Raw genomic sequence first — 16,341 nt, forward strand, 5'->3', positions numbered from 1 at the left:
GGCGGGCCGCGAGCAACAGGAGCCGGCGGGCAGAGCGGCGGCGGAGGCGGCCTCCCGCCGGCGGGGCGGGGCGGGGCGGGGCGGGGCCGGCGGCGGAGCCCCCCCCCCCCCCCCCCCCGCTCCACACCTCCCTTCCCCTCCCCTCCCCTCCCCTCCCCTGCCGCCGCCGCCACCGCCCCCCGCCCCGCGACCGCCGCTCCCCCGCGCCCTGTTCCCCCTCGGAGTTGGGTTCCAGAGGGCGGTCGGGGGCGGGGCGGGGGGCGGGGCGCCGCCGGCGGGGCGCGCCAATAGTGGGCGGCGGCGGCGGCGGTCGCCAGGGGCGCCCGCGTCCGTCAGGGCGCGGGGAGCCAATGGTGTGCGGCGGCGGGGCGGGGCGGCCGCGCGTGCCTTCGCAGTGGGCCCCGCCGCGCGGGCCGGGGGGGCGCGGGCGCCGCGCGGCGCCCGAGGCGAAAAAGTAGCTGTCAAATGCGCGGCGCCTTTAACCGGCGCGATCAGTGCGGCTCGGCGAGTCATGGCGACCGCAGCCTCCAACCACTACAGCCTGCTCGCCTCCGGCTCCCCCATGGTGCACGCCGAGCCGCCCGGCGGCATGCAGCCCGGCGGCGGCTACCGCGACGCCGGCGCCCTGGTGCAGGCGGACTACGCGCTGCAGAGCAACGGGCACCCGCTGAGCCACGCTCACCAGTGGATCGCGGCGCTGTCCCACGGCGGCCCCGGCGGCGGCGGCGGCGGCGGCGGCGGCGGCGGGGGCGGCGGCGGCGGCGGCGAGGCGCCCTGGTCGGCGGGCGCGCTGGGCCAGCCCGACATCAAGCCGGCGGTGGTGCAGGCGGGCGGGCGCGGCGACGAGCTGCCGCCGCCGCCGCCGCCGCCGCCGCCGCAGCACCCGCCGCCGGGGCGGGCGCCGCACCTGGTGCACCACGGCGGCGGCGGCGGGCACCACGCGGCGGCGGCGGCGGCGGCGGCGGCGGCGGCGGCGTGGCGGGCGGGCGGCGCGGCGCACCTGCCGCCCGGCATGGCCGCGGCCAACGGCGCGCAGGCGGGGCTGCTCTACTCCCAGCCGCCCGGCTTCACCGTCAACGGGATGCTGGGCGCCGCGCAGCCGGCGCTGCACCACCACGGCCTGCGCGACGCCCACGAGGAGCCGCCGCCGGGGCCGCCCGGGCCGCCGCACCACGGCCCCGAGCACCCGCCGCCGCCCCACGGCCCCCACCCCGGGGCGGCCGGGCCGGCGCCCCCCGCCGCCGCCGCCGCCGCGCCCCCCGGGCCGCCGCCGCACCACGACCCGCACTCGGACGAGGACACGCCGACCTCGGACGACCTGGAGCAGTTCGCCAAGCAGTTCAAGCAGCGGCGCATCAAACTGGGATTTACCCAAGCGGACGTGGGGCTGGCGCTGGGCACCCTCTACGGCAACGTCTTCTCGCAGACCACCATCTGCCGCTTCGAGGCCCTGCAGCTCAGCTTCAAGAACATGTGCAAGCTGAAGCCTTTGTTGAACAAGTGGTTGGAGGAGGCGGACTCCTCCTCGGGCAGCCCCACCAGCATAGACAAGATCGCGGCGCAGGGCCGCAAGCGGAAAAAGCGCACCTCCATCGAGGTGAGCGTCAAGGGCGCGCTGGAGAGCCACTTCCTCAAGTGCCCCAAGCCCTCCGCCCAGGAGATCACCTCGCTCGCGGACAGCCTACAGCTGGAGAAGGAGGTGGTGAGAGTGTGGTTTTGTAACAGGAGACAGAAAGAGAAGCGCATGACTCCCCCGGGAGGGACGCTGCCGGGCGCCGAGGACGTGTACGGGGCCAGCAGGGACACGCCGCCGCACCACGGGGTGCAGACCCCCGTGCAGTGAACTCGCGGCGGGGGCGCCCGGCCCCTCCTCCTCCTCCTCCTCTTCCTCCTCCTCCTCCTCCTCCTCTCCTTCCCCCAACTTTTGATTGTCCTCCTTTTTTTCTTTTTTGTTTTTCTTTTTTTTTTAATTTTCTCCTATCTTTAAAAAAAAAAAAGACAAAAAAACAAAAAACAAAAAAACCGCGCAAAAAAAAAAAAAAAGAAAACAAAACAAAAAGCGAGCGAGCGAGAGGGCGAGCGCGAATCACAGCAGACAGACAGACAGACAAAGCACCTGCACCGGACTGTCCCTTAGACGGTAGCAGGTGCGATGCTGTATTTTGACCCTTACAGGCGAGTGCCCCTGCACCGGAGTGGAGTGAGTACGGCGCGCAGGCAGGCAGGCAGGCGGGCAGGCAGGCACCGGCAGGGCAGGCGCAGGGCGAAGCGGTTCGCACAAAACTCCCTTCCTCGCTGGCGAAAAAATACGGCGCTGCCCGGCCGGAGAGGGGGCGGGAGGGGAGGTGGGGGGAGGTGGGGGGGCCGCAGCCACTTCGGGTCCCCTCCGCAGCCCCCTCCCGCCACACAAAGGCAGATTGCATTGTGGAATGTCGCTCGGTGTTGGCACATGCTGCTGTGTTTATTTTCTGTGGATCCCCTGTAGGAATATATGAAAAAAGAAAAAAAAAAAAAAAAAGAAGAGAAAGGAAAAGCTATCCCTTTTGATGTAGACAGTATTTAACCGTACCAATTTGCACTGCAAGAAAATCGAAGTTTACATAAACAAATTCTTTTTTTTTTTCCTTCCTTTCCGACCTTAATTTTGCAAATGACTTGCATTTTCCACGGTGAGCGTTAGTCAACCAGTGACCGGTCTACAATATGTTACTGTGTTTTAGCCTTTGCTTTATGTGTATATGTGAACTTTTGTTATAAACGAGTCTTCTTAAATATGTGTAACGCTTATTTTCTCCTTTTACCGTAGCAAAAAGGATGCGTATATCTGTATGTATGTATACATATGCATGCGTGCATAGACGTACATATATACACATATATATAATCTCTATATATACACATATATATGCACCACCAGCTTCCATTCTCCAGAGACGTGACTCTCGTAATTGCTTAATATACGCCTTCAACGGCAAGAGTCGAGTTTGGAGAAGGGAGAATAATGCAAATCGACAAAGTAAACTTCATTTTCAGGCAGTGTGTCCGGGGGCCGAGGCGCAGCCAGAGGGGGAGGAAAAAAATATGTGCAGCCCTTCCAGATTGTGTCAGTGCGGGCGAGCAAGGCCCAGTGTGGGAAAGGCGGAGACGAAACAACAGATTTCCCGGAGAAAGTGGCACTTCCTTGAGAGGGAAAGGGGATTATTTAGCTTCACCCACCCCCCCACAACCCTCCCAGCCCCCTTCCCTTCCCCTCCTCCCCCCGAGGCTCCCCGTGCGTGCCTTTGGCATCCCCGGTTCCACTGCCCGGGCAGCCCGTGCCGATGTCAGCCCCCAAAACTTTCTTTCATTGAGCAGTTTCGCGTCAAGGCAGAGCCAGGGAGAGCCCGAGGAGCTGCTGGGCCCGAGGGGGGGGGTGCCCGGGCGCCTACACCTGCGTGTAAACCCACGCTGCCCCCTCCTCTCCGCAGAGACCGTGTGCGTTTGTTTTTCGCTTTTACTTTTCGTATTTATTATTTTTCTATTCGTATCTAGCCCCCCCCCCCCCCCCCCCCCCCCCCCCCGCCCTCCACCCCTTTGGTCAGACTGCGGTATAATTTATTGAAGGAAAGGACCAGTTTTAACTTGGGCAGCCTTGTGTCTTTCACTGGGGAATGAAATGAAGTGGGAAAAAAAATATGCCATTTTTCAATCCGTCTTTTTTCCCCCCTTTGTTAATAGTTTTAAAGTGCATTTCGTGACATTATCTTGATGGGAAACGGTTAACTTTCCAAAAAAAAAAAAAGAGAAAAACCCACGGGGACAAAAAAAAAAAAGAAAAAAAAAGCAAAACAAAAAGCTCTAAAGGGAAGCAGAGGAGCGGGACCTCGGAGCAGCGCATGTATGTGCGTGTGTCTGCGTGCGTGTGTTTGTGTACTTATGCACACACACAGCTATGCATATACATTAGAGGAACTTTAAACTATGATAGTTATAAATTCATAAAGGGATCATTTAGTCAGCACAAAGGGGTGCTATAGACAAAGCATTTTTATAATCTAAAAGTTTACTTAGTTGAGTGTTGGACAATTATGGAGAAAAAACAGTGAAGCATTCTCTCGCAGAACTCTCCTATAAATATTGCATTCAGTAGCTAAGGCTTTAGAGTATGTTTCTCATTGTCTTTTAAAGCGCCTGTGACATTGGGTTTTCTTTCCTTCTTTCTTTCTCTCTCCCTTTCTTTCTTTCTCTCTTTCTTCTTGGTAAGACAGATGATGATTTCTAAGAGGCACATGCATTAGCCTTTTTCCTAGTTTTCCAACAATTGTTACAAAGATACGGGCACCAAGCTTTTCTCTTTTCTTTTTTTTTTTTTTTTTTTTTTTTTTGATGTATTGAGCTGCTTGTTATTTAAAGTGTTGAGGACTAGCGCCTAGTGAAGTGAATCAGATCAGGGCAGATCCAGTGGTAAAGGGAGGAAATGAACTTTCAGACACTTATTAATACGTGCGTAAGGTCAGAAAACGGAGTCGAGAGGATGTTTGAGAAAAGCCTCAAACTCCAAATAGGTTTACTAAAAAAAAAAAAAAAAAGTTACCACGCAAACCTTACCACTATGTATATATGTTTAATATTTGTCCTTTGAAATGCAGAAATAGTTTCAATGTTTTCTTTGTCTATTTTTCTTTTTTTTTTTTTTTTTTTAATGCTACCCAGGGAAATATTTTCATATCATTTTTAAGTGGCCTGCCTCAATGTATATTTATTTCTTTTAAAGCAAACAGGTTCTGGAAACTGTTTTTCTGTAGCTTTAAATGAGTAGGTGAACAAAATCTATATGGGATGTAATTTTTTTTTGGTTCAGTCTCTTTAAAAATACTTTGTTTTGGTACATTTGGATGTGCTTGTGGGGAAAAATAAAAACGCAGAGATCCTTATATATTTATGTTAAAGTAATATTTTATTATCTACATAAAACAGAAATGCACAATACCTTCATAGTTTGTTCTAATTATTGAAATATCTTTATTTTATTTTTAAAGATAGCACAGATTTGCATAGTTCTTGAGATTTGGAGGGAGAACACCCCAGTACTTATACTGAGTTGAGTTCTGTGTAAAAGCACCGCCATTCCTTTATATTTCATTGAATTTTTGGAATAAATTTGATGCCTATACCGAGAGGTTCCACGCTCATAACTTCCAGGGTCTTGAAGGGGAGCCTCAGGAGCTGCGTTCATTGTGTCTCTCCGCAGATGAACCGCAGCCGTGTGTTTTGAAGCATTGATTTCTGTGCGGGTAGGGGTGTCCTGCTTTTGATACTGGTGGGGAGATCTGCTCCTCAAGTTAGTTGCATGTTCTGGCGGAAGGCATGGGGGAGAGGAGACTCTCCCTCTCCTCGTTCCCTTTTGATAATTTAAGGTCTGACTTCTAAAAAAAAAAAAAAAAAAAGAAAGAAAACAAAAAGGCGGGGCTTAATTATGGGGAGTACTGTTAAAAATAGGGAGGAAGGATCCGGCTGCTCCGCGGGGTGCGCACCCCTGGGGCGGGCGGGGGCTCCCCGGGCCGGGCCGGGCCCCGGGCCCGCGGCGGCGGCACCCAACCGGCAGGGCCGGGGCTTTCACGTTGGGCGTCTGCGGCTCCGTGTGTAGAAGGACCCGATCGGTTTTACCCAGAGGGGGTCCCGGCTGGGGATCAGCGGGGCTGGCGCGCTGGCGAGCGCCATCAGACTGAGCGGTGCTCGCAGATGCGGCGGTGTGCTCGAGTCCTTTCCGGCTGGCTCCGTTTCCTAAGTGCAATGTCCTGCTCTTCTCCCACACACCCCCCCACCCCCCACCTCCTCCTTCACCATAGTTTCTAGGCTTATTAGATTTAATCATCTTTTCTAACTCCTAGTCAATATTACACTCATCCCGAACAGATTCAGCTAAATGATCTTATCAATAGTTTCGAAGAGAAGTGACAGAAAGAAGAAGTGTTTTGTGACCGCAGACGTGCTGACGGGTAAAATGTTGAAGCCGGGTATGGATTTAAAAGTCCTTGGTCAATAGCCCGCGGAGCCGGCTGCGGAAAGCGGGCAGCCTCTGCCCTCTGCAGGACACTCGGGTGGGCGCCGGGGGAATATCGCGCCTTTGGCGACAGGGCCCTGCTATCGGCGAGCGCTCCCGTTGTCGGGTGGACAGGAGGTGACTCGGGTGGCCGGTGTCTTGCTCGGCGGCGGGGCAGGCCCGGCACCGCGGGGATGGCCGCCGGGAACCGGTGGCGGGGCGGCGCTCCCCGCCGCTGCTCGGGGCTGGGCCGCCCGCTGCGGAGGCCCCCGGGGCTGCTCCCCCGGGGCTCTTCGCCCAGCGAGAGGCTGACCGGAGAGGAGACACTTCGCTCCTCCTCCCCGGTCGGTGGCGGGGAGGCCGGCCGGCTGGGGCGTCGTTTTCCCTCTTTCCTTCTATCTCTTTTTTAAGAGAAAGAGGCGGGGGGAAAGGAGCATCCGTAGGGTGCGCTTTCTGCAGGTGGCTGTCGGGGTGCGCGGCAGCTCCATGGGGTCCCCCACCCTGACTCCCAGCAGGGAGTCCCTGTCGTAGATCAGATGTCAACAACAAAAGCTCTATTTCCTCTGCTCGGTCCCTCTGATGGAGGCCGAAACTGGAAGGCGGGAGGACACTGCGTATCCCGGGGCCCTTGAGTCGTGATTGCTTCCCCCGTGTCCCCGGCTCCGCGGGGGTGAGAGGCCCGGGCAGCTCCCGCCGCCGCCCAGCCCCGCCAGCTCTTCCGAGGGCGGGCAAGGGCCGCCGAGGCTCGGACAGAGAGGAGCGGCGGAAAGGGGAAATAATGCGGCAAACGCCGCAGGCTGCGGGGCAGGCCGGGGTGCAGGACCTCGCCGCGTGATGTTCTCGGGCAGGGCAACTTGCGAGAGCCCCGACGGGGGCAGAGGCCCCGCTCGCCCGCTGCTCCGCCTCGTCGTCTCTCTCCCTCTCCCTCGGGTGTTGTTGGCGGGAGATCGGGGTTCTCCCCTCCGTGACCACAGCCCGCTCCCCCGGGCGACCTTCCGGCCCGCGGGGGTACGGAGGGACGGGCCCGGCTGCTTGCGCCTTCCCGGCCTCCTGCCCCCCCTCGACCCCCCCCCCCCCTCGGCCCCGACCCCCAGCGTGAGCCCGGGCCCCCCCTCCTCCTCCGGCTGCTGCACCGGAGGAAACCGCCCTCACCCGGCTGCCTGACCCTGTCCGCCGGGGCGGCCCCGGGCCCCGAAGCTGTCCCGAGCCGCGTGGTTGAGGGTTTGATGGCTCTTTGTTCCGGTGCCGTCGGTGCGGGGTTTCTCCGGTGCGGGAGGAAGAGGCCGGAGTGACCCCACCCGGCCAGGGGGACGACGGCCCCCGGTGGGCGCTGGGCCTCGGCGGCGGCGGGGAAAGCGGCCACCGGCGGGCGGGCGGCCTGGGGCTTAGTCCGGCTTAAACCTCTGTGTTCAAAGCCACGGGGAGGGTCGCGTAGACGGGGCGTGGGTCCCCCCCAGCCCGAGCCGAGCAGCGCCTTGCGGGGCCGGGGCGTGGGAGCTGGGGGGAAACTGTCTGCGGCTTCTCGGCGGGCGGACAGGGCAGCGGCGGCCTTCTGCCGCCTCCAAAACGGAGGCTGGGCGTTGTGGTCCCCCCTGGAAAACGTGGCTCTGCCGCTCCCTCTGCTCCTGCGGGGGTTGTCTGTTTATTTCGTGTTTCGGAAGGGACGGGGGTCTGGGCTGCTGCTCCGGCTTTTACCTCGAGACGGAAAAGATTTTTAAAAAACGCATTTTTTTTTTTCAGAGTTGCGTGCTCTAAGTTGGTACTTTGCGCTCGGGGCATGGCCAGGTTGTCGTCGGGGATGCAGGAAGATGCTCCGGAGAGGGCGAGTTTCACCCTGGCTCGGCCGGGCGGTCGGGGCACGTGGAGGAGCGGGTACCTTTCCGGGGGAAATTAGTTACAGCAAAACCAAAGCGTGCTTTAGCAGGAACGGTAAAACGAGAAGCAAGAGCTCCTTCTCAGACCCAACTTCTCATCAAATTATAAAATAAATAAGTGGGCTTTCCGGCAGGCGAGTCCGAGCCGCAGCGCGTGGATTTCCACGCCGCACCCGGCCTCAGCCCGTGGCCTGACCCCACGCTGCAGGTCTCTTTCCTCGAACCGCAAATCCCTCCCTGAAAAGTCCGTGTCTATACCTCCGAAACTCCGCCAAGCGTCCCGGGTGTGCCGGGGTTTCACGGGGCCAGGGAGGCCGCCTGTGCCGGCGCGGAGCCCCTTCCCCTCGCACCCCCTCCCTCCGCCGGCGCCGCGAGGCCCGGACCCCCCCGCGGGGCGCAGGGGTCGGATCCCGCCCTCCCGTCGGCGGGCGAAGGATGCGCCGAGGGCGGCGGCCGAAAGTCTTTGCCGGTGCTGCCGGGAGGCGCGGCGGGGCGGCGGCGGGCGCTGCTCCCTTGCCCGGGGGGGCGGGCGGCTGGGACCGGGGGCGCCGGATCCCTTCGCCCCGGGGAAGGGGGCGAGTTTGGCGGGTGTGCGGCTGGCCCCGTCCGCGCACAGGGTCAGTGCCTGCGCCGGGGCAGAGCCGCTGCCGGGCCGGGACGGGCGGGCTGCCTCCCCCCCGCGGGGGGCGGCGGGGCCGGCCCGGGGGACCCCACGGCTCCCACGGCGGGGCCGGGGCGGTACGGGCTGGCCCGAGCAGCCGCCGGGGAAGGGAGGCGTCCCCGGCCCCGGCGCCGGGCTCCGGCTCCGGCCAGGCTGCGGCTCTGCCGGCGGCCCCGTAACATCCAGCCCGGCCGGGCTCAGCTGTGCCGCTCCGTGCACCCCCGGGCATGTCCGCACAGATGTCACTTTTAAGGATTAAAGAGAGAGTAGGCCGGTAGGAAGTTGGCGGCCGGTTTTTCTTCCCCTCCTCCTCGAAGGGCGGTAAATCCTGGCAGGAAAACCCGGGCAGAGGCAGCTCGTAAAAGTGATGGCGAGACCGCTCTCCCCCTCCTCTTCCCCGTCCCGTCCCCTCCCGTCCACGGAGTTGTAAGAGGCGCTCGTCTAAAAGTTAGGACTTGTTTTTAGCCAGCCTGACTCATTCATTAATTCCCTTTCCCTCCTTGATTCATTCATGTCTACAGTCATTCATTGCCAAGTCCATGGAGGCATCAGCTCCTTGGTCAGTAGGGGAGACGTACAAACAAGGATGGTGCTATTTATTTCCCTCTGCCTGTGGATTTCTAAGACGTTCAAGCAGGCACAATCATTAAACTAATTTGTATTTGATTGTTTGGGCGGACGGGGGTGAATTTTATTGCACTAAGCATTCAAGCACGCACGCATCGCTGATTACCAGTATACATTAAATAAAGTTGTTTGTACACATTGTCTTACCACATATAGGCAGTCTTATTATTCTAATTACTCTAATTAGTGCATTGAAATGTTTTCTACTTGATTTGAGGAGACAGTGATTAGTTCTATTACTTCTTTTAACTCTTATTTCATGGAAAACTGTTGATGCATGTTCCAATTACCTTGTTTTTCTCTTTAATATAGCGCAGGCCAAAAATATGATGAAATGATACCGTTGGCGGGTAGAAACATTCATCTATTTTCTCTTTTTAAAAGAGCTTCCATTTTTTATAGATCCCACCACCAGATAGACATTCCTCCCCCCCCCGCCCCCCCCCCCCCCCCCCCCCGCGTTCGCAAATAATTATTTCTAGCCAAAGCAGCACGTTTCTTCTTTACAATTTCTTCTGCTAGTGCTTTGGTACTTTATGGGTGTAGCATTTACCTTTTTTTTTTTCCCTTTTTTTTAAAAAAAAGAAGTCTGAGACATACTTGGTGCGAATCTATTTCATAAGTTTTAAATTAAGGTTACTATTAATGGATAAGATCGGTTCATCAAATATGTTACTTCGATAGGGAATTGTAATTAAAACCTTAATCCCGTTTGAGACTTATTTTTTTTCTTAAACAGTTTCTTGAGGGATTTTTTTTTTTCCCTTTTCCGTGGCGGTTGCCGTTTTAAGCACGGCGGAGGTACGAAGCGGCTTCCAGACCCCACCAGAGCAGAGAGGTTATTTCGTTATCAAAATACCCATCTTCACTATTGAGCCAATAGAGGTTTTGTGTCGAGTTTTGGGATGTGTGTGTGTGTGTGTGTGTTTTGCCTTTTGTGTTGATGTGCCGGCCACTTAAACCCAGCCGGTGACAAAGCAGGCGGCGGGGACGGAATCTCGCCTTCCTCTCACGTTACAGACAGGGAGACTGGCTACTTCTCGGTCATAAAAACACTGCTTTTATTGTTGGTGTCTCCCCCTTTCTCTTCCCGCTAGTTTGTTAAATAAATAGGAAGGGCTGGGGGGAAAAAAAAAAAAAAAAAAGGAAAGAAAAAAAAAAGAAAACGAAAAAAGAAACGCAAACCGTCCCGTAAATTCTTAGAAGTCCACGTCTGGAGGGAAATCTATGGAGTTACATAGGTAAATACTGGGCCTAGGCTGCTTATACTTTTAATATTTAAACTGGGATTATAGGGGATCTAAAGACGCCTTCCTAACCTTTGCCAATTGCCTATGCAAGGAGAGATCCCGCAAGGTGCACAAAGGGGCGAGACGGCTTCCCATGGCCTCTGACAAACGACTGGTGTGGCTGGGGACAGAGTTTCCCCCAGGGCCGAGGTGGGAGGGGGTGGGGGCCAGACGGGGACAGCAGTGGGATTTGCAAGGGTGCGGTTTTTTGGGGGGGAGGGGTGGGGGGTGTCCTGTTTCTCCTTCCCGCAAAGCTTCGTCTCGCCTCGCTGCGTGGATCGGCCTCAGCGCCCGCAGCGCTGAGGCCCAGGGAAGACGCTTCCAGCTCCGGCTCCTGCTCCGGCTCCAGCCCCGGTCCCGGCCCTGGCGTGTCCCCCCCCGCCCCCCGCCGGGAACCGGGACCGGGACCGGAGCCGGAGCCGGGGCCACGCGTGGAGTGCGGGCGCCCCCCAGCGGCCGCCGCCGCCGCGGCGGGGACACCCCGGGGAAGGGCAGGGGAGCACTACACACCCCCCCAACCCCCCCGCCCCGCTCCGAGACCCCTCGCCTCTCCTTGGCCGCAAGGACGACGGGGCTGGGCTCCGGGGCACCCGGCGGAGAGGTCGCGGTGCCTCCGCGGGGGGAAGAAAGTCCCGAGCAGGCTTGTTGTCTTCCCTTCGGTTTTTCCTGGTTTTTTGGTGGTTGTTTTGGGGTTTGTTTGTTTGTTGTGTTTGTTTTTTTTTTTTTTTTTTTAATATACACACAGCAGCATCAAAATCCCGCGTTAAACGTGCTGCTTCTCCCGCCGTCTGTCTGGGATTAAAAAAAAAAAAACAACAAAACCAACAAAAAATAACCAACAAAACCAGCGGAAAACCCTGGTTCATTCGCAAGCTCCCGAAGGCTGGGCGGGAGGATGCGATTCGCCTCCCCCCCGCAGGCGCCGGGCTGGGGAGATGTCCTGTTCCCCCTCTTCCAGCTCCGCAGTGCCGTGCTGGATAACAGGACAAACCCGTGCCCCGTCCCCTCCGCAGCGTGGAAGGGGCCCCGCGTGGTGCCCGCGCCCGCGGAGCCTCGCTCCGCCCCGCCACCCGTGGAGGGGGACACCCGTGGGGCTCGGCTGTTCCGACCGCGGTGCGTGGGGGCGGTGTCACTCCTTCTGCTGCCCTCAAGTTTGCTGCGAGGTCTAAGCGCAGGGCCAGGCACACCGCGGCCCGTGGGAGCCCCCCCCGCGCACCCACCCGCGCTCCATCCCGCTCGGCAAAGGGACGAGGGCTGCACACCTCTGTCAGCGCCTTCCCCACCCGGCTCCCTTCTTCTGGAGGGGGGGGCGGGGGGGGCGGGTCTCTAATCCCACCATTTCACCAAATGGCTTCTGTTCTTGCTGAAGGCAAATCATCCCAGATGCCAGACCATCACCAAAGGCCTCCAAAAGAAAAAGAGCAGCAAACAAAACAAAACCACCCATCCCAAAACCCCTTCCCCTTTCGGTGAAACCCCCATTTCCCAGGAATAGAGACCCGGAGACAGCCCCAGTCTCCCGCGAGGCCGTTTGGTGCTGGCTGGGTGCTCTCTCTTTTTTCACCCAACGCTACAACTCCCTCCCCAAACCGCCTGACAGCTGTTGGGGGTTCAGATCTTTACGGGACCCAGACCCCAGCAGCAGCACTGCCTGTTAAACCATACAGGTTTACATCTTGTGTTTATTTCAGTGCTACAGGTTTCGTAACTACCGCTTGCCACGCTGTGTAAGTAGGTGCTGAAAATGTTAAAATATTGTGAATATCAAGAAGCCAAACCATTCAGGCATTCTGCTACAGCAGACTTTAGTGCACTGAAAACAGATAAGTGACATATCACGATCTCAGAGTCTCTTGCTAACTCAACAAGCAAATTGAGCTGAAACAAAACAAAACAAAACAAAAAACCCAAGAAAGATTAAGTTTTAGAAGGAAATGAGCGTTCTGCACAGAGCTAATCACACTACAGCCAGCCAGTACTGTAGCACTGGGCAGACATGGGAGAAAATAACCTGTTTTCCAGCTGAACATCAATTGTGGACCTGCTCAGATAACGGAAATAAGATGCTATGTGTACGGCTGCAACTGGAAAGGTAAGCAGTGGCTACAACCTTCCACTACAGCCCGAGCCTGCGTCAGTCCTAACTGTGGGGGTAGCTCTGTTCACAGTGGGCAGAAAGCCACAATGAAGGTTCAGCCTCTAAAGGGAAAAGCTGGCTTTGTTTCAGGAACCCTTCCTAAACCCGCAGATAAGTAAGGATTGATTTATTTGCTAATAGGTCTGGGGAGCGGGATAACATCGACCTTTTGCATACTAATTTTGCTAAACAGCCTCAGTGTATAAATCATATCCCAAACCAGACAGTTTTAATTTTGGGTGGAATCTAGGCTCTTAAGTAGTCCCTTATTAAAATTGTGCACGTCTGGCCCCTTGAATTGGGCAAGGAAGAGGATGGACAACCCAGCCTGCCCGCATGCCTTGTGTAGCCGACTGAGGAGGGTGTTTCAGAGGACCCATGGAGGGGCAGCTGGTCCATTCGGCTTCGGTGCTGCCACACCTCCAGCTGACTAGTCAGAAATACTGGCCCACCTGCAGCAGGGGCCAGGCCACTTTAAGTCACCTGTCTAGAGGTGTTTAGATTTCACCTCCCTTCACTTCCCACAGACTCTACCCACAAGGCTGAAAACAATCTCCCTCTCCCCTGCCTAGCCCAGCACTGTGACTCCTCCACAGTGAAAGGGCCGAAGGGGGATCACCCAGGGTACCAACGCATAACCCAGTGGCTAAGCCTCAACTGCACCTTCAATCATCCCCCTCGGCTTGAATCCAAGGCTTCCCACATCCTAGTGATGCTCTACCACCAGACTCGGACCTAGCACTTACAGGTCAAATAAGGTTAGCTGCAGTAGATGTTCAGCACCTACTAGTCCTAAACACATGGCCCAAACACGTGGCCACAGGCTGTTACAGGCAGTGGGAAGCCCTGTCATTTAGATGTCCCAAACATTTTCTATTCAAGATTAAGTTTAGCAGTGTCCAGAGAGTCTGGGGTAAGAAGCACATGCTGTGGAGTTTGCAGGAGTCCTTAGAGGCAGCGGCTGTGACAGCAGCAGGCATTTTAAAACATGAGTAACAGCCTTATCGAAATGTCACAATCCCAACCTGTTACCTAATACAAAAAAGCATCCTGAGTGAATATGAGCCCTTTTCTTATTTCTGTTAGTTCTGAGGCAAAATCTAGCACTGCTATTTCTCAACCAGACGGAACAGCCCCTCTGCCTTCCCTGGACAGATTCTGCTGTTCTGTGAGAGCGGGGCCATGACAGGCACTAACTGTCCAGCAGACAGAAAGATGGCAAGAAGGAGCTGTGGTTCCCCCACTCTTTCAAATTTAAACTCATCAATCTGTAGGAGACATCCAGGAAGAAGAGTTTTTATAAGAAGACAATGTTATTCTGAGTGAAAAAAAAAACAAAAAAACCCCAAAAAAACCCGGTAGGGAGCAAGGTAGTATGTTTGCTTTCTTCCAAAGAGGAGAGTGTGCATGTGGTCACTTAGTCTCTTACAGCGTTTAGGAAAAAAACCTCTTTATTGATAAAACTGTGTTCAACATTTTTAGATGATAAATTGCAGTAACACTGAAAGTATGGTATGATACTTGCCACAGATCAAGTGCATGCATGAAGGTGATCCATCTGCTGGTGCATGGCACTAAACTCCTCCAACTAAACTCCTCCAGTCTGGAGCTACAGTTGAATACCGCAGCTCTAGCTGACAGAGTTCAGGTTTAGTTCCTGCCAACTGAAAGATGTAAAAACTGCTTAAGGACTGTATATTTAGGAAAAGGCAAAAAGGTGGGTTGTCACCCCACCCCCTTGCAACTGACTTCTTGCTATCAGGTGACATATAGCACCTGATCATTAGCTGGAGATCATTACTCTTGATCTGCGCCTCCTTTCTGAAGATCTGCCACTTTGAGCAGTGGAGGCACAGATGTGAAAGCCTCTGCACATTTTGGAGAGCAGCAGAACACCCATGGATCAATACTTTAACTTGAAAGCTGCTGTCATTCTCTGAAAAGACTGAATTATTTAAAAGCAAATAAAAAAAAAATTAGAGCAGCATTGTAGATCTCTAGGTTTGATCAGTACCCATTGTACTTTTCTCTTACAAATCCTTTCGCTTAGTCAATTCAAAGATAAAGATTTACTCTTGCATAACATTTAAGTTCTCCATGAATCTTATTAGTATGACATACAGTAAATATAACCGGATCATACACAGATGGAAAGTGAGTTACAAGTTTAGTAACTCGTCCCCAGGTCAATTGGCAGGGACAGCACTGACAACAACAGTTCAGGGTGCCTAACTAAAGGCTCCGTACCTACCCACCACTTTTTTTCCCTTCCCCAATCACTTAAAAAAGATGAGTATCTTATGCTCAGCACTAGGTAGTGGTTGCAGACCTTAAAGAAAAGATGTTTGCCAGAGGAATGAAAGTTACTGCAAAGTATCCTATCAAGTCTATCAATGCATTGCATGGAAAAAAATAAATATACAAATGCTGAAAATAGCACATCATCACCTTCAATGAACTCTCCATATGGGTCAGATAATTTGCACACAAACCCTTTGCAATTACTAAACAGAAGTGACTGCAAAAACGCAGCAAAGATTTCTCTGAACAGAGATAGTAAGGTCTCTAAAGTTCATCCCAAAGCGCACTCATTTTACGTATTTTCAAAATGCCCAATTAAGCAGTTTAGCACGCTGACATTTTGCTGTAGTCACTGCAAGGGAACAGCTGCTCCCAGCAGCAGCAGCATCCCAGGAACAGGTGTTGGGAAGTGATAGCAGGCACCAGACCCAACCATCTTCAGCAGTATCTTGAAGCAAGGATGAGAATTGCTTACATCAATCACACTTTCTTAGATGTAATGCAACTTTCTATTTTAATTCCCATTCCAGTTTTCATTAGCTCCAAGCTGCTTTTGATAATTTTTAGCAACTGTTAAAATGACTAATTTAGGTAAGGTGCTCTTGATCCTTCTATGAGAGGCCTCCTGTGCTAAACTAAGAGCTGCCCAAATTGTTATGTTTACTATCAGATACAAGTATTAGAAAAAATAACCTAAGTGGAATTGTCAATCGCATCTGTGGCATTCAGTGTAGTTTATTTAAACAGACTATTTTGTTCAAGCCCTGAGCTTGTAGCCAGTTAACAAAGCTAATTCTAAACATAATTTATCCTTTTTACAAAGGAACTGTGTGGAGTGTACCACTGGTCTCCAAAAGTACTTGGAGACCTACTGGTCTGAAGCTTGAACTTAAATTGTTTGTGTATTTACATCCAGAGAGATGGACATGACCTTGCTACAAAAACGCTGCTGCACTTATTTTAACTCCTAAAGACAATTGGCAGTTCAAAAATGCACGGTAACTGTGTCAGAGCATTATTTCTAGCTCTTTAAAACTGTGAGGGAAAGTATTACTTTAAAATGTTTGTAATAATAAATAGCTGCATTCTATATAATGACATTTGATTTTACCAGTGAATAAACAATTGCAGCATGCATGGTATCAGATCTACAGTGTTCTGTTTAAATTCAATTCAGATTGCCAATCGCATCTTAAAGTAAGAGACAAGTTCACATTTCTGAACGCTCTCACAGAACACTAAACTTCCCTCCCTCCCTCTGGACATATAAGACGTAAAATTATGGGAGTATGGAAAACATGTAACTGCTTTCACTTCCCCAAATAATAATGCACTCCTGCCAAATAATAATGTAATAAAGTGTATTAGAGGCTCTCAGACATTAAAGTCTGGAAATCAGAAATATTTTGAAATCTGGCTTTATCTGTGTG

At 54.1% G+C, this 16,341-nt stretch overlaps 1 protein-coding gene across 1 annotated transcript; it reads left to right on the plus strand.

Moving 5' to 3' along the window:
- The first annotated feature begins 511 nt into the window (after window positions 1-511).
- POU3F2 (POU class 3 homeobox 2) lies at window positions 512-2,772 on the plus strand. The gene has a single exon (XM_074864739.1). It carries the CDS (start codon window positions 512-514, stop codon window positions 1,841-1,843), a length of 1,332 nt encoding a protein of 443 aa, XP_074720840.1. The 3' UTR covers window positions 1,844-2,772.
- The last annotated feature ends 13,569 nt before the right edge of the window (window positions 2,773-16,341 follow it).

Source organism: Strix uralensis, chromosome 3, assembly GCF_047716275.1.
Source record: "Strix uralensis isolate ZFMK-TIS-50842 chromosome 3, bStrUra1, whole genome shotgun sequence".
NCBI classification, from domain to species: domain Eukaryota; kingdom Metazoa; phylum Chordata; class Aves; order Strigiformes; family Strigidae; genus Strix; species Strix uralensis.

What these genes read in the sequence shown, in the direction of transcription:
- POU3F2 (XM_074864739.1), top strand. Translation starts at nt 512, where the DNA reads ATGGCGACCGCAGCCTCCAACCACTACAGCCTGCTCGCCTCCGGCTCC.